General features: G+C 36.4%; 1 protein-coding gene across 1 annotated transcript in view; it reads right to left on the reverse strand.

Moving 5' to 3' along the window:
* Window positions 1–1,286: 1,286 nt before the first annotated feature.
* LOC137388292 (uncharacterized) overlaps window positions 1,287–18,017 on the reverse strand; it is a 38,588-nt gene continuing 21,857 nt past the window's right edge. Inside the window, exons 6-8 of the mRNA XM_068074783.1 lie at window positions 7,618–7,726; window positions 6,704–7,399; window positions 1,287–1,525 (exon numbers count right to left, since the gene is read on the reverse strand). Of these exons, the coding sequence (XP_067930884.1) occupies window positions 1,389–1,525; window positions 6,704–7,399; window positions 7,618–7,726 (942 nt within the window). The 3' untranslated portion in view covers window positions 1,287–1,388. The remainder of the gene's footprint in view (window positions 1,526–6,703; window positions 7,400–7,617; window positions 7,727–18,017) is intronic.

An 18,017-nucleotide genomic window follows, 5' to 3' on the forward strand; every position in this document is an offset into this window, starting at 1 on the left:
CATGCACGCACACAGATAGAAAAATGCGTAGACTGTTCAATAGAATGAGTTTAAATCATATGTGGGTGCAAAGGCTGCTTCGATGATGATATGATTCCAATCATTGGTACCGTACCAGTACACAGTGCAAGTTAGACTGTGAAACTAAGCTAAAGCTTGCAAAACTAAGCTCAATCTTGAGTTTGTAAGACAGTTTCTGATAGCGTAAACTGTGAACCTGAGAGCTCTTGCAAACAAGTTGAAGGCATAAGGAAACCATACCATAGGAAACCGACATTTGAGATTCTTAAAAAGTATTTTTTCAGCTTTCTAGACATTGACTAAGCCTTTTTGAGCTTTCTAGATGGTTTTTAACTTATGTGTTCAGACAATCTTTTCAAATTCTCTCTTTTAGAACTAGTGATATAAGCTACACAAGCCAAGCCAGGGTTATGACCTTGCATGCGTGCATGCATGACAAAAACGTAATAAATGGACAAACTGTGACTCACTCCATAAAGAGCGTATTTTGTTTCGGTGTAAAAGAAGACAACTCCATGAATGCTACCACAAACTTAAAATGTGAAAAGTCTCTTACTAGATGGAATGGTAGGTGTGCTAATTTATTGGATAAGAACTCTACACCATCGAATCTATCTAGTAACTGCGACAAATTGCTACTGAAGAGAAATGCCAACAGAAGTTAAATATAAACGGCCTTGGCCTACGGACTAACAGAAGGCAGACCAACAGAAGTAAACCTATAGTAGGTTGTAAAAAGGTCAGACCAACAAAGGTAAATATATAATTGGCTTAGTAGAGTGCCGACCAATCGAGGTAAATTGGTTTTAAAAATAAATCCAGATATAGACAAGTTTCGTTTATTATTATTATTATAGGAATTTTGCACAAATACTATGTTACACCTTTGTAGTCGTCATTACATGTAATAAAACCTTTAGCGTTAAAACGATCCTGATAATATTACAAGATGATGAAATGTGTCTATCAGCATTATTGATTATTGATAACATACAATTAGATGCCAGCAAAAGCAAATGCATTTCATGCTCAAATGTGGCGAGATGTCGGCACACAAATCTCATGTTTTTGAAAAGAATGAGTGTTATGTTTTTCAACTTAATTAAAGAGATTTCGCGGCAGCAGAACAAAAGATACAGTTTACATTCTGACAGCAAAATATCTAAGATAAATCAAATAAAGATCATGCAGTTAACTATACAGCTAAAGAAATTGTTAGTAGATAAAATGGTATGGCCTTACTAATGATACTGTTAGTATATGTCCTTACTAATGACACTGTTAGTACATCTTCACTGTGGAGTTGTCAGTCTTGACGAAACCCAATCATGAATATTGTCAGATGATGATTGATTAAAATGTTGTCCTTATTTCTCGCTCAGTTTATAGAAGCGCACCTGGTAGGTATCCCAGGAAGGTACAACCAAGGTGTTACCAGTAACACATAAGCTATAAAAGTCACCATTACCAATTGCATTATCTTTCATCGTCGATAGTTTAACACCTACAATGACAGAATTTGAATTCCATGTAATTGATTCTTGTACAACCGTTACAAATGTTTGAAGAACAGTCAAAGAATAGAGAAAGCATAATATTATTATGCTTTATTATTTATCTTGAGGCGTTGACTGATGTTCTAAAAAAAGAATCAAGGAGATTGACCAACCAGAAGCTGAGATATAGCCAGCCAAACACAGGTCTACTAAAAAACAAGTGTTTTGGTAATCGTAAATATATGACGTATGAAATCGACTTGTGTGCCATTGGTCAATTAAGCCAACTAATGCGCTCTCCTATAACAATCACGGCGTTTTAATTGGTTTAATCCCTGGAAGTATAGAACAATCCAATTGGGCCTAACAATCATTGCTCTGATAATTCCGAACCAGTCCCTCTGACGTGTAGATTAGTTTTAGCATGAAATAATTACACGCGTCTATTATGTCGCAACCTTTCGCTATCTTGCTAGTTCAGCTCAGTTTTGTTGTTCTCCCACTTAGCTTCCCTATTCAGACTCATCTTTAGTGCTGTTCAGATTTTTTTTATCTATAGCTAATAAATGGAATCCATTAAATCAATCATCAACCTCGGTTCTAATTTTCTACAAATTATATTAGTTACATCATTTATTCTATACGCAGTTATATTATTATTTTGTATAATATGCATTATGATTATTATATTAATCCCACGAGCAAACGAGCGGAGCGATGCGTGGGAGTTTTTATGATAAATGCATGTGCACACAACTTACGAAAATTATTCATCAACAATGAGACGAACCCTTGGCTAGAAATTTCATCAAGAAATTTAAGCATCGGAATGTAAAGTCGTTAAAGTATAATAACGATACAAAACACATTTAAACCTATTTAAATATGTTACCAAGTCTTTGTAAACTGTCGGTATTATCTTTAAACTTACCCATCTGATCGGATTATACACAAATAGACAGATTTATTTGAACACAAATTGCCACAAAAAGCTTGAAAAGCTCGGTTTAATAAAAGTTAAGACCGAAAATTGAAACGCCAATAAAGCCGTGCGACCGATTGTAGAACTATTTAGTAGTGCGTATTTCACGAGAAAACCGTGTTCATTTCACCAGTCTATGGTGCTGTTTACTTGTAATTGAATTTATTCGAAGGTTTTTGTAATAAACGTAGACCGTTTGAGGCGTAGACCGATTTACAGGTACGAAATTGTGGTACACCGTTTATCAGCCTGTTTTTTGTCCAATCACCGAAGGTTTCATTATTTAAAACGTTAGCCGAAATTCTTTACAACTTACGTACCAGCTAGGGCCGAACTACAACGCCCCTTCATGACGAGAACATTTTTTATTTTGCTACATTTTTATACGCGTGGATGCTCCTACCCGCTTTCTGTTAAAGATCGCTTATTAAAACCATTCTACATTCAACGCAACCAACTTTCAAACTGTGTATAGTACACAGTAGCTTGCCATTTTTCTTCTAATTTTGAATTTCAGAGTTATAATAAACATATTTCTTTATTGTTGTTGAATTACATACATTACAGTAAATTAGGCCTACAGCTTTATAACACTTTTATAACAGCTTTTATTTAGCTGCAGTTTGCAGAAATCTTCGAGACGCATGAACGCTCATAGGTTTTCTATTATTGCTGTATTACTATATTAACAATATGGTTATTTTAATAATATCAGTGCATTTTACTTATAATATTGGCCAACATTGCATTTCTCCTATTGCAAGGGAGAGATATAAACGTGTAATATTTTCCTTTCATTGTTGTTGTTTGTCATGACCAAACACTTTTTAAATAAATTTTCTAAAAACCTATATAAATACCACAACTTCTCGATATTGCTACCTATTACGTTTTGAAATGTAAACAAAATTGTGTATTGGTTTTCTATAATTACTATATTAATAAAATTGATTATTCTAAGAATATCAGTGCATTTTACTTCTAATATTGGCCAATATTGCATTTCTCCTGTTGCAGGGGGGAAATATAAACATCTTTTCCATTCATTATTGCTTATTGTTGTATATAATAACACCCACACCCAGTACATTACAGCTACCATTGCAGTTATCCTATTGCACTGCAGAGCCATTTGATTGCTAATATTGCATTTCTCAACCATCAGTACCCTTTATTTTTTTGCCAATATCTCTGGCCATCTCTTTGGTCGTGGGCTGTATGACAGTGCAATTTCTAGTCATAAAAATAATCATAGATAAGATAATAGATAAATAGAAAAAATCAAATTAAAAGTTATTGTTTTCTTTTCTTACAGCAAGAGCAGCACGGTCAAGTTATTCTTTTTAAAATTATGGCTGTAGTGAACGTACATTCTGTTAATAGTGACGATAATCATGAAAATCAACTGAATGCTGCAGTAGGTACACAGTAGAAAAATGATGAATGAACAAAAATTCACATTCCCATTTTTTATTCTAAACAAACTGCAAATCGCGGATGTCGCATATAGACTATACACGCGCCGTTCGTTGAACAGAGGATCTTCGGAGCATATCCCTGGAGATCGAGTTAAAATTTGAAGCACAATAGTCAAAATCTGCTCTTCTGTTTTGAAAAATCATGGCGAGGGGTTGTGGGCAAATGCCTTTACCACACATAGTTTGCTTGATTTTCCTGAAAAACCAGAGCTAGTCTGTAAATTCTTTACTATCGCGAGAAGCGTTTCACATCTTGTAGCCTAAAACCATCATTATACGTAACGGCGGTAAGAGTGCGCAACTCCGGCACATGACCAATAAGTCGATTTCATACGTCACAATTCTCGGGATTTTCGAAGGGTTTTCCTCTGATTCGTTATTAGGTAGACCTGTGTTTGGCTGGCTATATCTCAGCTTCTAGTGGGTCAATCTCCTTGATTCCTTTTTTAGAACATCAGTCAACACCTCAAAATAACTAATAAAGCATAATAGTATTATGCTTTCTCTATTCTTAAACCCCCTATTAACATACGACCTGGAAACATAACAAGTTCTTATCATACTGGATTCACTAAAATACTTTCATGTTATGAATCTATGAGGTTTAGTAATTGCTCCTTCCTGTACATTGGTAATCTGTAAATACTGGACAGATGTATATGAATCTAGAAGATTTAATGAATGCCCCTTTTATGTACCTCAAAAATATCTCAAATTTCAAATTTAATTTTTAATGCCTTCGACTCAAAAATTTTGTATCAAATTACGTCTTGCGGGCCAACTTTTGTTATCACAAAGTTTGATGAAAAATAATCTATTTCTTGATATTCCATCAAGATTATGGTTGTACCTCTAGTTTCAATTAGCTTGAAAGACTGAATGTTGAGAAATCTTGAAGAATCTTTGAACAAATAACAATGAGATAGGTCAAAAACTAATCGGGCACTTTCTATTTACACAAAAACAAGTTAAAACATATGAGTAGAAAAAAATTAAATTAATATGTATGTACAGTTTAAACTTCGTATCACTAAGAAAGTCTATACAACTTAAAATGCCAAGTCGCTACAATTTCTCAAATTTTATTTGAATAATGAGAGTCTCATATTTAACCTTAAAAATATCATTTTCTCGCTTGCTGCACTTGGGAGAGAGAATGACATACAGCGCACCCCGAGTTACGACGCCTGTGTTTTACAGTTTTCTCGTTTTACGATGTGGAACACAATGTTTTTTCATCCCCTCCAAATGGCACTTTTTTGCCATATGACGTGAACAAAATTTTTTCTCGCAGTTCAAATTTTACAGTCGGTGAGCTGAATACGTCGGAATAATGAAGATGCCGACATGCTATTTGCCGCAATCCCTCCACAAAGCCTGAAAGAGATACAATGCTCATTCTCTCTCAATTCAGCTCTATTTGTTATAAATTATAATGAAAACGCAAGTGGAAACAATTAATATAGATAAAGCTAAAGACAATGACAAAATTAAAGGCTCAGTTTAGTAAAACACATACTAAAACTTAGCTTTGAGTGTGTTTACTAAGCTAAATTCATTTAAGTTAAATTCAATGCTTATGTTATATGTCTATCTCGAAGGTAAGAGCTCCATTTGGTACGTACCGTACTTGGTAATCTTACATTTTATTGCAGCAAATAAGAATCCTAATCATAAGCAGATTATAACCACTTGTTTTTATAATCATAGTTACTAAGGTTAATATACTGTTTTTTTATTAATTTTTAATATGTACAGTAAGCATATAAATTTTTGATGTTTTTACCACATGGGGGTGTTTGCATTAGATGATTACTACTGGTTTCTATACCCTCCATACAGCATTTTCCCTTTACGAAGTCAACACCGGAAAAAATTAATGTCATATGGCAGGGATCCACTGTATAGGGATATCTTTATTATAATTATATACTAATACTTTCAAAGCTTAGAGTGCCATGAAAGATCGTCAGGTGCACAACTGAAGCGCAGAGAATAATTATGTGCATAGTTACTCTGAAATACCTAACAGCAGTCGATTGGTGCAGGTGTTCGAGTGTTAATCTACCAAACTGAATGTCATGAGTTGGAGTCCCATTGAAAGCTATCTTGTATCCTAACCCCTTGAACCTGACTTCAGATGGAAGGACGGACAGACAGACACCCATATAAATACAGAAAATTTTTTGTTTTACTTTATTTTAGCAGCATAGACCTTGCCGTCTAAAATAAAATTGAAAAAGTGATTTAAATTTAGATTCAAGGTGTGCGCTTCTCTTAACTTACCGCATAATTATTGTAATCCTGGATCCTAACACAAGTAAAAATAATGAGAAAATAATAAGTTGTCAATAGAAACCAATAATACCAGTTACTAAATAACCATTAAGATCAAAAGGTAAATTTAATTTTTTGCTGATGCAGGGCCAAATAGATGAGGTTAGGGAAATTTTAGAGTAAACTAGGCAATTTACATGTATTTTACGATTTGTATAACGTAGAGAATATCGCAATGAATTATTTACGTTGTAAGGGCATCTACTGCATTCATAACCACTCATCATCCTGATGTATTCATAAAAACTAAGACCATCGAGCCAGATGCCGTGAATTGCAGTCCACACAATTGTTTTAAAGGTATTAGAACTGCAGATGAGAATTACCAGTGACTAATAATTCTACTAACTCAAGATACGACAAACCTGCCTTTCAAGTAAACAGCTTACCTGTATCATAGCTAAGTGTGAAGACGCTCTTGCACTTCCATGCAGCTACCAGTACGTAGTTACGATAGCACATCAGGCCTTTTGTGAGATTAGGATGAGTGAAAGACCACTTGACATTCCCAGTGGTGATGTTAATTCTCAAGACTTTCTTTGTTTTATTGTCTGTTATGATGACATCATCTCCGTGTCCAGCGCATATCGAGACCTGGTTATTACTCAAAAGGGGGCAGCTGACATTACGCAGAGTCTTACCAGTGAGAGAATAAATAGTTAATCTTTGGTTAAAAGGATTGGCAACCACTACACTACCTCCGGCTACAGTCAGCATGCTACAGTAATAGTTATGATATGGGTGCTGCCAAGTTGTGACCACTTGTCCGGACAGATTGTAGACCCCTACTGTACGAGGCCGACCGCGAGACAATATGTATAGCCTGTTATTATGGAGGCTGATAGACTCAACAATGCCAGAAGTAGAAATGAATGAGTTATGCAGCTTATAGTTGCTATCAATTCTACTGACTGTGCCATTACTCAATCCTACATACGTAACTCCTTCATGCTGACATACTGATACAGGCCTGGATGAGGTTACAATGGAATTATGTAGAGTAATAGACTTGAAAAAATCTTGATCGCTTTTAATCAGAGGGCCACCAGATGACACAGCCTTTAACTCAATCTCACGATTTTCGCCTAAAACATAATAATATAATCAAATGCCTCCAATTGAAAAATATATAATAATATATATAGAATAAACTGTAAGCAATTTTGGAATACTGACAAATGGAAAAATAGAAAAATACCAACTATCTACAATGTATTTCACTGACTCTTCAGTAATGTTGAACCTATTGAAGTGTTAGTAGGAAGTTTAATTTTTATTATTCATTCTTATTGCTTTCTCATACCTGTCTGTTTTAGCTGGAGTTGTTCTCCCATTTCCAGTCTCGGCAACTCCTCACCAATAAATTTGTCCATTTGTTCTTTTAGCTGTGTGAACCGTCTCACAATGTCATCCTGAAAGTTGGAATTAGTATATGAGCTGTTATAACCTTGACATTTCCAGACCGATGGCATAGACATATGTAAATATATATAGATGAATATATACCATAAAACCTCTAATTGAATGCCACCTCTATTTGAATGCCACCTCCAATTGACCGCCACCCTGAGAGAAGGGTTGAAAAATAGACCGCCACTCTCCAAATGAATGCCACCTCCATTTGACCGCCACTTTGACATTCTTTGATCTTTACGAGCCCATAATATCAACTGATCAGTAGAAAAGTGTTCACAAAATCGTATTAATAATGAATCGTATATATCAATAACAATTAATTCTCTCATTGTCCACTTCCAAAGCTTTTCGTTTTTTTTTGTTAAAACTTTGAAAGCAACACCATAAAAATAATCAATAGCGGTCTCAGGCTAGTAGTAGCTCTCTGTTTAACGTGGTATTAGAAGTAGCCTACATATATAAAAAACGGCATAAATTTACGATGATAGATGAACTCTCAAAGCAAGACTATAGAAATAATTACTGTCTCAGGCTAATAGTAGTTCCTTGTTTAACGCGGTCCTAATACTTTGAAGGACATGCATATAAAAACCAGTTTGCAAGTTTTGGATCAAAGGTTATGCAAGCAAACTTTTACACGCTGCATCAGTGCTAAATGCAGCGCGTAAAAGTTTTGCTCTGCGAAAAAAATTGGACGCTAATATCGACTAGTTTAGCAGTGCAGAAAAAGAGTTGAGGCCAAAAGATATTGTGGAAGGTATTGGACAGCCAGAAGATGTTCGTTCCATCGAAAGCGACAATCGGAATGCAGCTTAGCCAAGCAAACGATGGAAATGTGTTTGTTTTGAAAACGTAAATTTTTTTTCTGTATGTAATGTAAGTATGGTTCGTTTATGTCACTTGTTCATGAATATATATTTGTATCATTTAACAGATCATCAATATAAAACTTATAAACATGTTGATTTATAGCATGTTATTTAACAGCATCCTTGCGGCTATCTTAACACAGCTTACAATGGATCGATGCTCGTAACTCCACTTCTATTGCACATAAAGAGCTATTTTTGGTTGCAAACTGTAGCAAACATATCAGTAAGTGCAATGAGCTTTTATTCAACAATATTAAATATAAAATAAAAATATGTCTTCAAATTTAGAATGAAATAAAAATTGAAAATGCCAACAAACTGCAAAGGACACAGGCTATAATATCATCGCAGGTCAATTGCAAGCAATAGATATCAACTGGTAGAGATATTTCTCGGTTTCTCGATGCATATTTATTAAGAGATATTCAACAAGTTGGAGGTAAGTTAGCAGATTTATTGCATCCAAAAAGTTTACTATCGCTCCACCGAAAAAAGAGAGCAAAATATAGGCAACATTCGCTTCACCCATTATAAGGCTAAATTTATCTTCCGAAAATTCCGACAAACCATTTGAAAAATAGACCGCCAGCCTCTATTTGAACGCCGCCTCCAATTGACCGCCACTATAGAAGAAAAGTTGAGAAATAGAGCACCATGGCGTTCAATTAGAGGATTTACGGTATGTATATTGGCATATAGTAAACTCTCACTGGCAATGGGAGTTATCTCTCTTGCTTACACCGAGCTGTTCTGATGAGGCTTAAATAGCCGAAACAGTATTGTCTGTAACATGAGTACATATATAGGTATATATTTAAATTTAAATATTTAATATATCTAAAGTGCGAATTTTAGAAAACGGCTATGCAACACTTTTCAAAACAAACTAAAAGATGCAAAAAACTATTAGGACAGCCAAATGGTACTAGTTGAAGCAGAAAAAAACAACATATTACTATAAACTAAGCAACCGAGAATATGACAGACTGCTACACTTGGACCTATTAACTATACTAGACTGGGCAATCCAATGCATCACGGCTCAGCATTGTGTCCTACTTAAATAGCCACATTCTTCACAACGTAACGTCAACGCTTTGTTCACTAGCAGCTGGTCAGGCAAGCGAGTCATCATTGTTTACATTGAAAGAATGACAGAGGACAGCTTTGTTGCTACATGTAATTTGACATAACTACTAAACTACACAAGATATTGGTTTAAAATTTTAGACGCAAAGTTTATACACTATGCATTTCCTACCCTGCAAATTTGTAAACATAAAGTTGAATATTTCATATGTAAAGTGCCAGTAAAAATGTATATTGATCTATTCAAAAAATATTGCAAAACTATCAATGTTGCCCTATGCTATGGGCTAACATGTCAGATAGCTACATGTAGGTGTACAAACTTATTTTAAATGCATACACACTGGTAAATGGTACACTGATCGCAGTCTGCCATGAATATAAATGTTGGGTCTTAGGTGTTATGCAAACAGCATCAGAAAATAGGTTTATGTTCACTTTGTTGCTTGTTCACTTTGCCTAGTCCAGGCCATAGTTTTAAGTAGGAAGCCATGGAAAGTGGAGCAACTACCAGCACTGGAAATGATTCGAAGGTAAATTTTACTCCAATTGTTTTCAAGTGTGGTTGTGAGAGGTACCTACATATGAAGAGCAAGAAATCTTGCGGATTTTTCTGAGATATGCATACAAATAATAGTTTTTTCCAAAATGTTTTTCTAAAGTTCATTGCCAGCGCTACAATTTGAAAAGTTATTTCGCACAAAGAGGTGCCAAGCGCGGTAGTAGCTTGATTGTTGCCCTTTTCATGAAGTTTTTCATCACCATGGCAGGTGGACATAGGCTAGTAAATGAGTATGGTGATGGCTGTGCTATATTTAGAAGTGTAGCTAAAACCAACAAAAAGATTTTTACTTTATGATGGTCTCATAAGAATGCAATCATTTACTGATTATTTTGCAGGACAAGAGTAAAATTTTTTGCTGTGCATTTGGTTGTTCTAATACGCCAGCAAAAGACAGTTAAAGATGTAGTTGCGTCAAAAATGAAATTAGGACCCATAAAAGGCTAAAACATCAGCTACAATTTGATGCCATTTTTGTCTTTGTAGACCAACCCTGTCCAGAGATATATGCGTTTGAATGAGGCCCTCTTTTAAAAAGCTCACGTTCCAGCGGGTGCCAATTTCGTGACGTCACAAGCTTGTTTTCTGAAACGAAACCACGAGCGATAAATATGAGGTCGCTTCGTTAGCCAATCACGAGCGCGAAATTTTTATATAGGCCGTAATAAATGTTATCACTCGTAAAACGCGTTGTCTGTGATCTCGAGGATTCTCATCGCTAGAGAATTCATGCTCATCGTTACTGATTCAACGCGTTTCAACAATTACTAAGTTATACATAGTTTTAAAATGGCTTCAAGTTCGAGCGACCGCTACTCAGAGTTATCTGAGCAACTTTTAGTAAAAGATTAGAGTAAACAGCCTATGGCCAAAGCTGACAGGCGTCAGCAGCGTTTTGCTGCAGAAGAAGACAGAATGGAGGTAAATTAACTTAGAGTCTTCTATACTTTAGTAAATGTAATATTTTTTATAGTCATAAATACATATACTAATTAATAAAATGATAATTCTTTGCTATCTCCAATCATCGTTTCATAGCTTTCATTTCATAGAAAAAATTTTTTTTTCAAATTTTCTTTGGTAAATTAGAGTCATGATTACAAATTATTTTCACTCGTAGGAAGTGGGTAAAATCGATTGATCATTGCAAATCTTTAATTTCCAGAACCAAAGCTTCGAATCGTTGGCTTGGCGTACTTGTGCCTTTATTAAATGTTTATTCGTTTTTAAAATTACACTCGCAATCTATTTAACTCCCAATTTGGAAGCTGTGAATAGATACGCTTTAGAATGACATATCTATGAATGACATATATAATGCATCTACTTTGTTTACATTTACTTGTTTTACTGATTACAGAATGTTTATGTCGTCCCACCAGCCGAAGAAGCTTTGTCATTGTGTGGAAACTGCCATAAAGGAGAAAACGAGACTTGAATGCGTGCTGGATGATGTTTTGTTTGAGTTTGTTGCAGTAGATGAATTTGTCTTATTGTATCAGCTAATACTATGTGAGTGGCCACGACTTGATGAATATTTTTAATAAAAGCTTTATGCCGAGATGAAAATATTTTTGCTTGTAAAAATTATATAATAAAATAATATTGTTGAAGATAATGCAAAACATGATTTGCAGAATATTGTAGTGAATCGGATATGGTATATGGGTGTCCGCAGAACTGGAGAATGTGAGTTCAAATCCAGTTTGCAGCAGACTTCTCATCCTTAAAACTCTATCCCTGTCTATATTCTTTTCAAAGAGGTGGCTTGCTTATTTCAATTACTTAGCATTCGGTAAGAAACTAGTACGTAGGCAATAGGTAATAGGCGACATAATGTGGGCGGGGCTTATGGGAGGCTGTATATCGTTTATATGGGTAGCTGCAGAACTGTGCTGATACAAAGACCGCGTTCTACATAAGTGACTAGACAGAATTACCGTAGACCGGTAGAATTGGTAGTCGGTACCCAAATGTTTACACAAGATTTGGAGAAAGTGAGTAGAACAAACTTTCAATTTTCGTTATTTGAGGCCTTTTAAACATTCATAATAATGCATCTGTAGCAGGATTTAAAATTTTATTCTAGCCAACACGAGCAAATACAAAATAAGATATATGCCAATAGAGCCGCGTAAGACTAGACTTTTATCGCAAATAGCCGATGTGAATACGAGAGATAGAGAGAGGTTGTCAAACGCGTGACATCATTTTTGGCGAGGCTGGGCACGTTTTTGTGGCCTGAGCGTTTTTACGGTGATCAGATTTTTTCGGTTTTAATCTTCAAATATCTTGGCAATGCGATCGCGTAACACAACAAACAACATATCAACTGATAGAGAAAAAAAATGCTTTCTTTTAAGATCAACTTAAATTTTGACGCAACTACATCTTTCACTCAGTTTCCACACCTTTCCATTGGAAGAAAAACACCTAGACATACGTAACAAGTGGATAGACACCGTGAAACGTACGGACTGGATGCCTTCCAAATACTCTGCGCTCGGCAGTGATCCCCTGCAGACCACCTGTTATGATGATGGCGGCCATACTAAAGCCTACTGCTGTACCAAGGGTATTTGATTATCTGCCAAAATATTTACAACCGACTCAACCAAAGCATAGACGACTGTTATGCCGACCAACACTATCTAAATCATCTCCACCAGACCGAGATGAGCCAGTCCTGGAACCTTCACTTTGCTATGGAGAGCCAACAGCCGCCAAGCAATCTGAAGAGATCATTCCCGACCCTCTACATAAGCGTACCTCGTACTTTGGAATTGGGAACTAAATTTTTCAAACATTTCGCGAGGCCAAGTATCTCCTTCTGTACAAGCTTGGACAGGAGCATATAGAAACACTGTCCTCAAAGATTCGGGCCAAGGGAGGTTTCAACAATAATCCAGATGTCCGTAGCTTCAAATCTGCACTGAAAGCTCGACTAGTAAAAACAGACATCACACCTAGCACGAGTGCTAACCGTCTTGATTGTGATAGCTCAGATGGCTCCTGCTCCCTACTTCTCTCATCTAAACGAAGAAAAATTCATGTAGAAAGTGAAGATGACTTCCATGATTATTTGGAATCAAGCAAACGGCTGGAAATCAATCTGTCAAAATCTGTCTCGGACATAGTGGAGTACATCGGTAGGTAAATACAACCTATTCCTCCAAGTTTACTACAAAACAAAAGATCTGGCACACATTGCAGCCTTGCTGCATGTGCTAAACTGCATGACTGCCCATATAGTCTAGGAGCAGAGTAACTCAATTGTGAATTGTTATTATTTTTCTCAACTTATGCAATATGATGCGTGCAAAAGATTCTTCAGTATTTATATATTGCCTGTTTGAACGTTGCACTCTGCAACCTCGTTGCTTATATACTTTCATGTTTAAATTACATCTCATCAAATGGCGGAGGCGTAATAAACAAGTCGATCATTGTTGCCATTGTGACAAGGAATTTCACAGACTGCGATTGGATGATTGGAACAAAACGTCATAATCCGCCAGAATGCTTAGTAATAGCGGCCAAACTAGTAGCATGAGTTGCATACACTGCGTGCCTGAGCTACTAACCTCAAGTGATTTAGTAGTTTTATCACCTCAACAGATAAAAACGGTAACTGAACGCGCTGACCATTATAGGTTCAACCATTTGGAACCATTTACAACTATTGCTAGGTAAGCAGAACTAATTAATTTCATGATCAAACAAAGACCTCGTTCGTTCACCGCGATAGCCATTAATTCATTGTTGTTGAATATTAAGAACGATGTCCATATGAATATGATGATTCAATTACTATTGACTGATACTAAATTCAAAGCAACTAACATATCATACCACAGACCAGATTTTACATGTGATGTGGTTAAATATTCCATTGTATCTTGCTGTTTTGTTCGTTTGAATTTGATGATCATGATGATCTATCAATCAAGGCCAATCTACATGATTTGAGCTGAAGACCTAACATGAGGAAATGCTCAGACTCAACTCAATAAGCTATTAATTGTTTTACTGTTTTTTGTCGTGTGATCTGCCATTTGATTTCGTTTTATAAAATACTTATAGTGGTTTTAAATCTCCTGAGTTAATTCCAATGAAAACATACCCTTTCGCTCCGTTGTTGTTTTACCATCAATAGCCTTCATCTGCAAATAAAATAATATACATAATGTACATAATAGCACAATCCCTCTTGATAAAAATTTCATTTTGCTGAAAATTTATGTTTTGAAGATGGCAAACCTTCTAAATATAAACAACAGTGATTAGCTACGAGTGTCACAACACACAAAAAGCTAATGTTTGAGGCATTGGCGAATATTTCTCAATGCTTGGTTAAGCACATTAAGGATACACGCAGGTTAGCTTTATTGCTTTATTGCAACATACATTATAGGAAATAGATGTCACTTTGCCTGATGGGTCGGTCACACCACACACACACGCACACACCTGGCTATGATATTCGCTACTACTACTATGATGCATAATGTGTAATATGCCAGACAAAAACACTAACCTTCAGTGTCTGAGACACAATCATCTCCTACATTCCGGTTTGAACAGCTATTCATAGAGCAGGAGCAGAGGTCAGTGCAAGGTAATCCTTGCTTCTGGCAAGAGCATCTCCCGACACATGACATTCTGCATCGGCAGAACACAGTCTAAAATAACATAAATTAAGGTTTTACAACGTGGAACAAATATAACCAATCTATAATGTTTCAGCTCGCCTTTTACTGTGTTTGGAGGTTTGAGATTAAGGTTTGTAACAAAGTCCAAAGCTACAACTAAAATATACCAATAATAAATTGTGTGGCAGAAAGGGTCAGGAGAGGAGAAAAAACTTGTTAAATCTGGCAGCTTTTTGAGCACTGCTGTTTACACACCTTGAGCACATCAGCTGGAGCTATTTCTTTACCATTCCAGACTATACTAATACTGCCATCACTTTCAATTTTCCAACCATGACCATCTGGCCCGGGACGATCTCCACATGTGATGACATCAGACCATATAGCTGCTTGAAATATAGCTCTTTTTGTGTGAAGAAGGAGGGCATCATCAGTGGGTGGTAACATTGAGGGTGAGGTCCCTGTTTTGTAAAGCTCATACCTTGCTTCATTCACTGAGGTGCAATTAGATCCATAAAGATCACACACAAATCTTTCTACTACTTTCATTGTTGCAGCTGAAGGATCCATGGATAGGTGAATATTGATGAAGGTATTCTGATACGCAGAATTCTTGAGTAGTAGATTCAGTGCTTTCTTCTTACCCTTGCCATGGAAAGAGCTGACAGAATCACAACCAGTGAATGAGTGAAGGAAAGGTAAACATGATGAAACAGGTTCACCGAGGCTTACACTCATCGCTGTCATGTCTAATAATCTGTGGTTATTTCCTCTTCCCGTGGCCATCACCAGCTTTGTATTTGGCGGTATATGTGTTTTTGCTATGGCACTCAGGCCTATAATCAAGACATCTGTGTCAGGAGTTTCAATGACAACATGTTTTATTCCCGAAGTGGTAGCTTGTATGGCATGATAGAGCATACGAGTATCAGCTTCTTCATGTTGCGATTTTAATTTTTTGATTACACTAGCAGCTGAGTTCTTAGTAGCAAGAAGCATGCATTCTGTTGCATTGGTTATAAACATTTCGAGTGAGTCCAATTTTTTTGTCCTCATGCCATCATATATGAAGTTAAGAAGCTCAGTTTTGTTTTCAGCGCAGCTTAGATATTTCCTCCATTGCCGAGGAAGTCGTTGCGTTGAATGCGTTATCCTTATTCTTTGGTGTCCAGCACTGCTTCGCTTGCTTCTTTCAGCATTCTTGATACTACTAGTAAGGTACTGATCGAAAACCCAGTCTATACGCGAGGCACCGTGACTATTTGCCATGCTCATGAGTTTATTAAATACTAGGTCAACAAGTTCCCCAAATGTTTTTGGTAGGCTACTAATACTGAGGGATTGGATTACCGCCATACTGTCCACAATTACAGCCTTTTTTTCACCATCTACTTTTGAACAGTTTTGTGGACAGTCTGTTCGCTTTTCTAAATCATGTAAGAGCGTGGCTTTTATACATTTCTGCATGCAACCATCTGCTGTAGCTATCGCCATGGGCATCGCGGTAAGGGAGTAACACATCACAAGTCTCAAGTCTATTGACCTTACTTGGCTTGCAATCAATAGTCTGTTGTATAAATTTCGATCTGCTAGTGCTGATTGGTTCTTTAGTTTCTGTTTTTGAATATTGCTTGCACCCTTCTTGGTACTTGACATGTCCTTAAGTTTTAGTTGTGGTATTGGGCTGTCAAGCTTTGCTGTCTTCTCCACAAGTCTGGTCTGGTAGAATTGGCGATATTGCACCAGTCCTTTGTTATATGCACATGATATGTCCATAGCAACATCCTCTTCAGCAACAGCCCGTGTGCTAATGGATATGAGAGATGAGACTTCTTCTTGCATAGGGTTTTTCATTGCATTCAGCGTTGCAATCACAGATGAAACCATATTCTCATGTTTTATTGCCGCAGGTGACGATTGACTCAAAGTATGCGGTTCACCAATTTCAATGCTTGCCATTTGTAAACAAAGATCTGAGATGGCTGCTTTGGATGGCTGTGCTAATATCCATCTTTGAAATGAACCTAAAAATCAAATTAGCTAGCATGAACAAAACTAAATTACCGGAATTTCCAATATCAATTGAACGAAATTGGGATAGTTTGGAACAACAAATGTTGCAAGCCAAAATATGTACACAGCTGTGAACAGTTAACTGTCCTGATTGATGTTAATGATCATCTCAGTATAACCATTAATTGTACAATAGTCCTTCTATGGTAAGTATTCAGTGACCGACCAAACAAATTGTAGGCAGAGTCAGAGTGCATTTATTACACACATAAGTGTCAGTTAACAACTGCTGATAAAACAAGATTCCTTACTTCATGAGTGACTAACTAACTTACCTGGGTTTAATGTGACTTTGCTGATTCCACCAGCTGACTTACAACCTCTATTGATGGTTTGCTCGATTGTTTGGTCCATCGCAGTACCAGTGAAAGCTTTGCTAGACCTGTGAACAGTGAAAAATGAACCCATGAGTTCTGTTTCACTGCTGCTGAGTGCCTTCATCTCTGACAGATAGACTGGTAGGTACCTGAAAATTAAAAAAGTACAAAATATCAATTAAAGCTGATGATATGAAAATAAACACGTAAATGACAAGCTCATTTACCAAAAGATCAACGAGATTGCATTATTTGACTGTAAACCGAGCTGAATTTACTGGAATTTACTGAATTACATACTGGTTTACATACCTCGAGTAATTGGTTCGATCATAAGCGAAAAACCATGGCATCATGTGTTCAATACATTGCAGATGTAGATCCCAGTCTGACAATCTTGTTGCTCGGATGAAGGTTAAAAGAAGCCTGACCATGCTGAGGTAGCTGTTCCAATACTTGTAGGTGGGATCTCTAGTCTCTTTCGCACTGACATACTGCTTGAAATCTGTATAGAATGTTGATAGTTCTTGCACAGCATGATCGATTGACATTTCTGATGAGAATTTCCTTTTCATAGAATTAGCAAGCTCTTGATACTTGGCCACCTGCTCATCACTGCATGATGACAGATAATCCTCTAGCTGTATTCTACACAGGGCTTCATATACCACTTTATGTCCTCTGATAGCTCTGTTGTAATGTTTCCCACTCAGTGCACCATT

The sequence above is a fragment of the Watersipora subatra genome, chromosome 2 (genome assembly GCF_963576615.1).
Source record: "Watersipora subatra chromosome 2, tzWatSuba1.1, whole genome shotgun sequence".
NCBI classification, from domain to species: Eukaryota; Metazoa; Bryozoa; class Gymnolaemata; order Cheilostomatida; family Watersiporidae; genus Watersipora; species Watersipora subatra.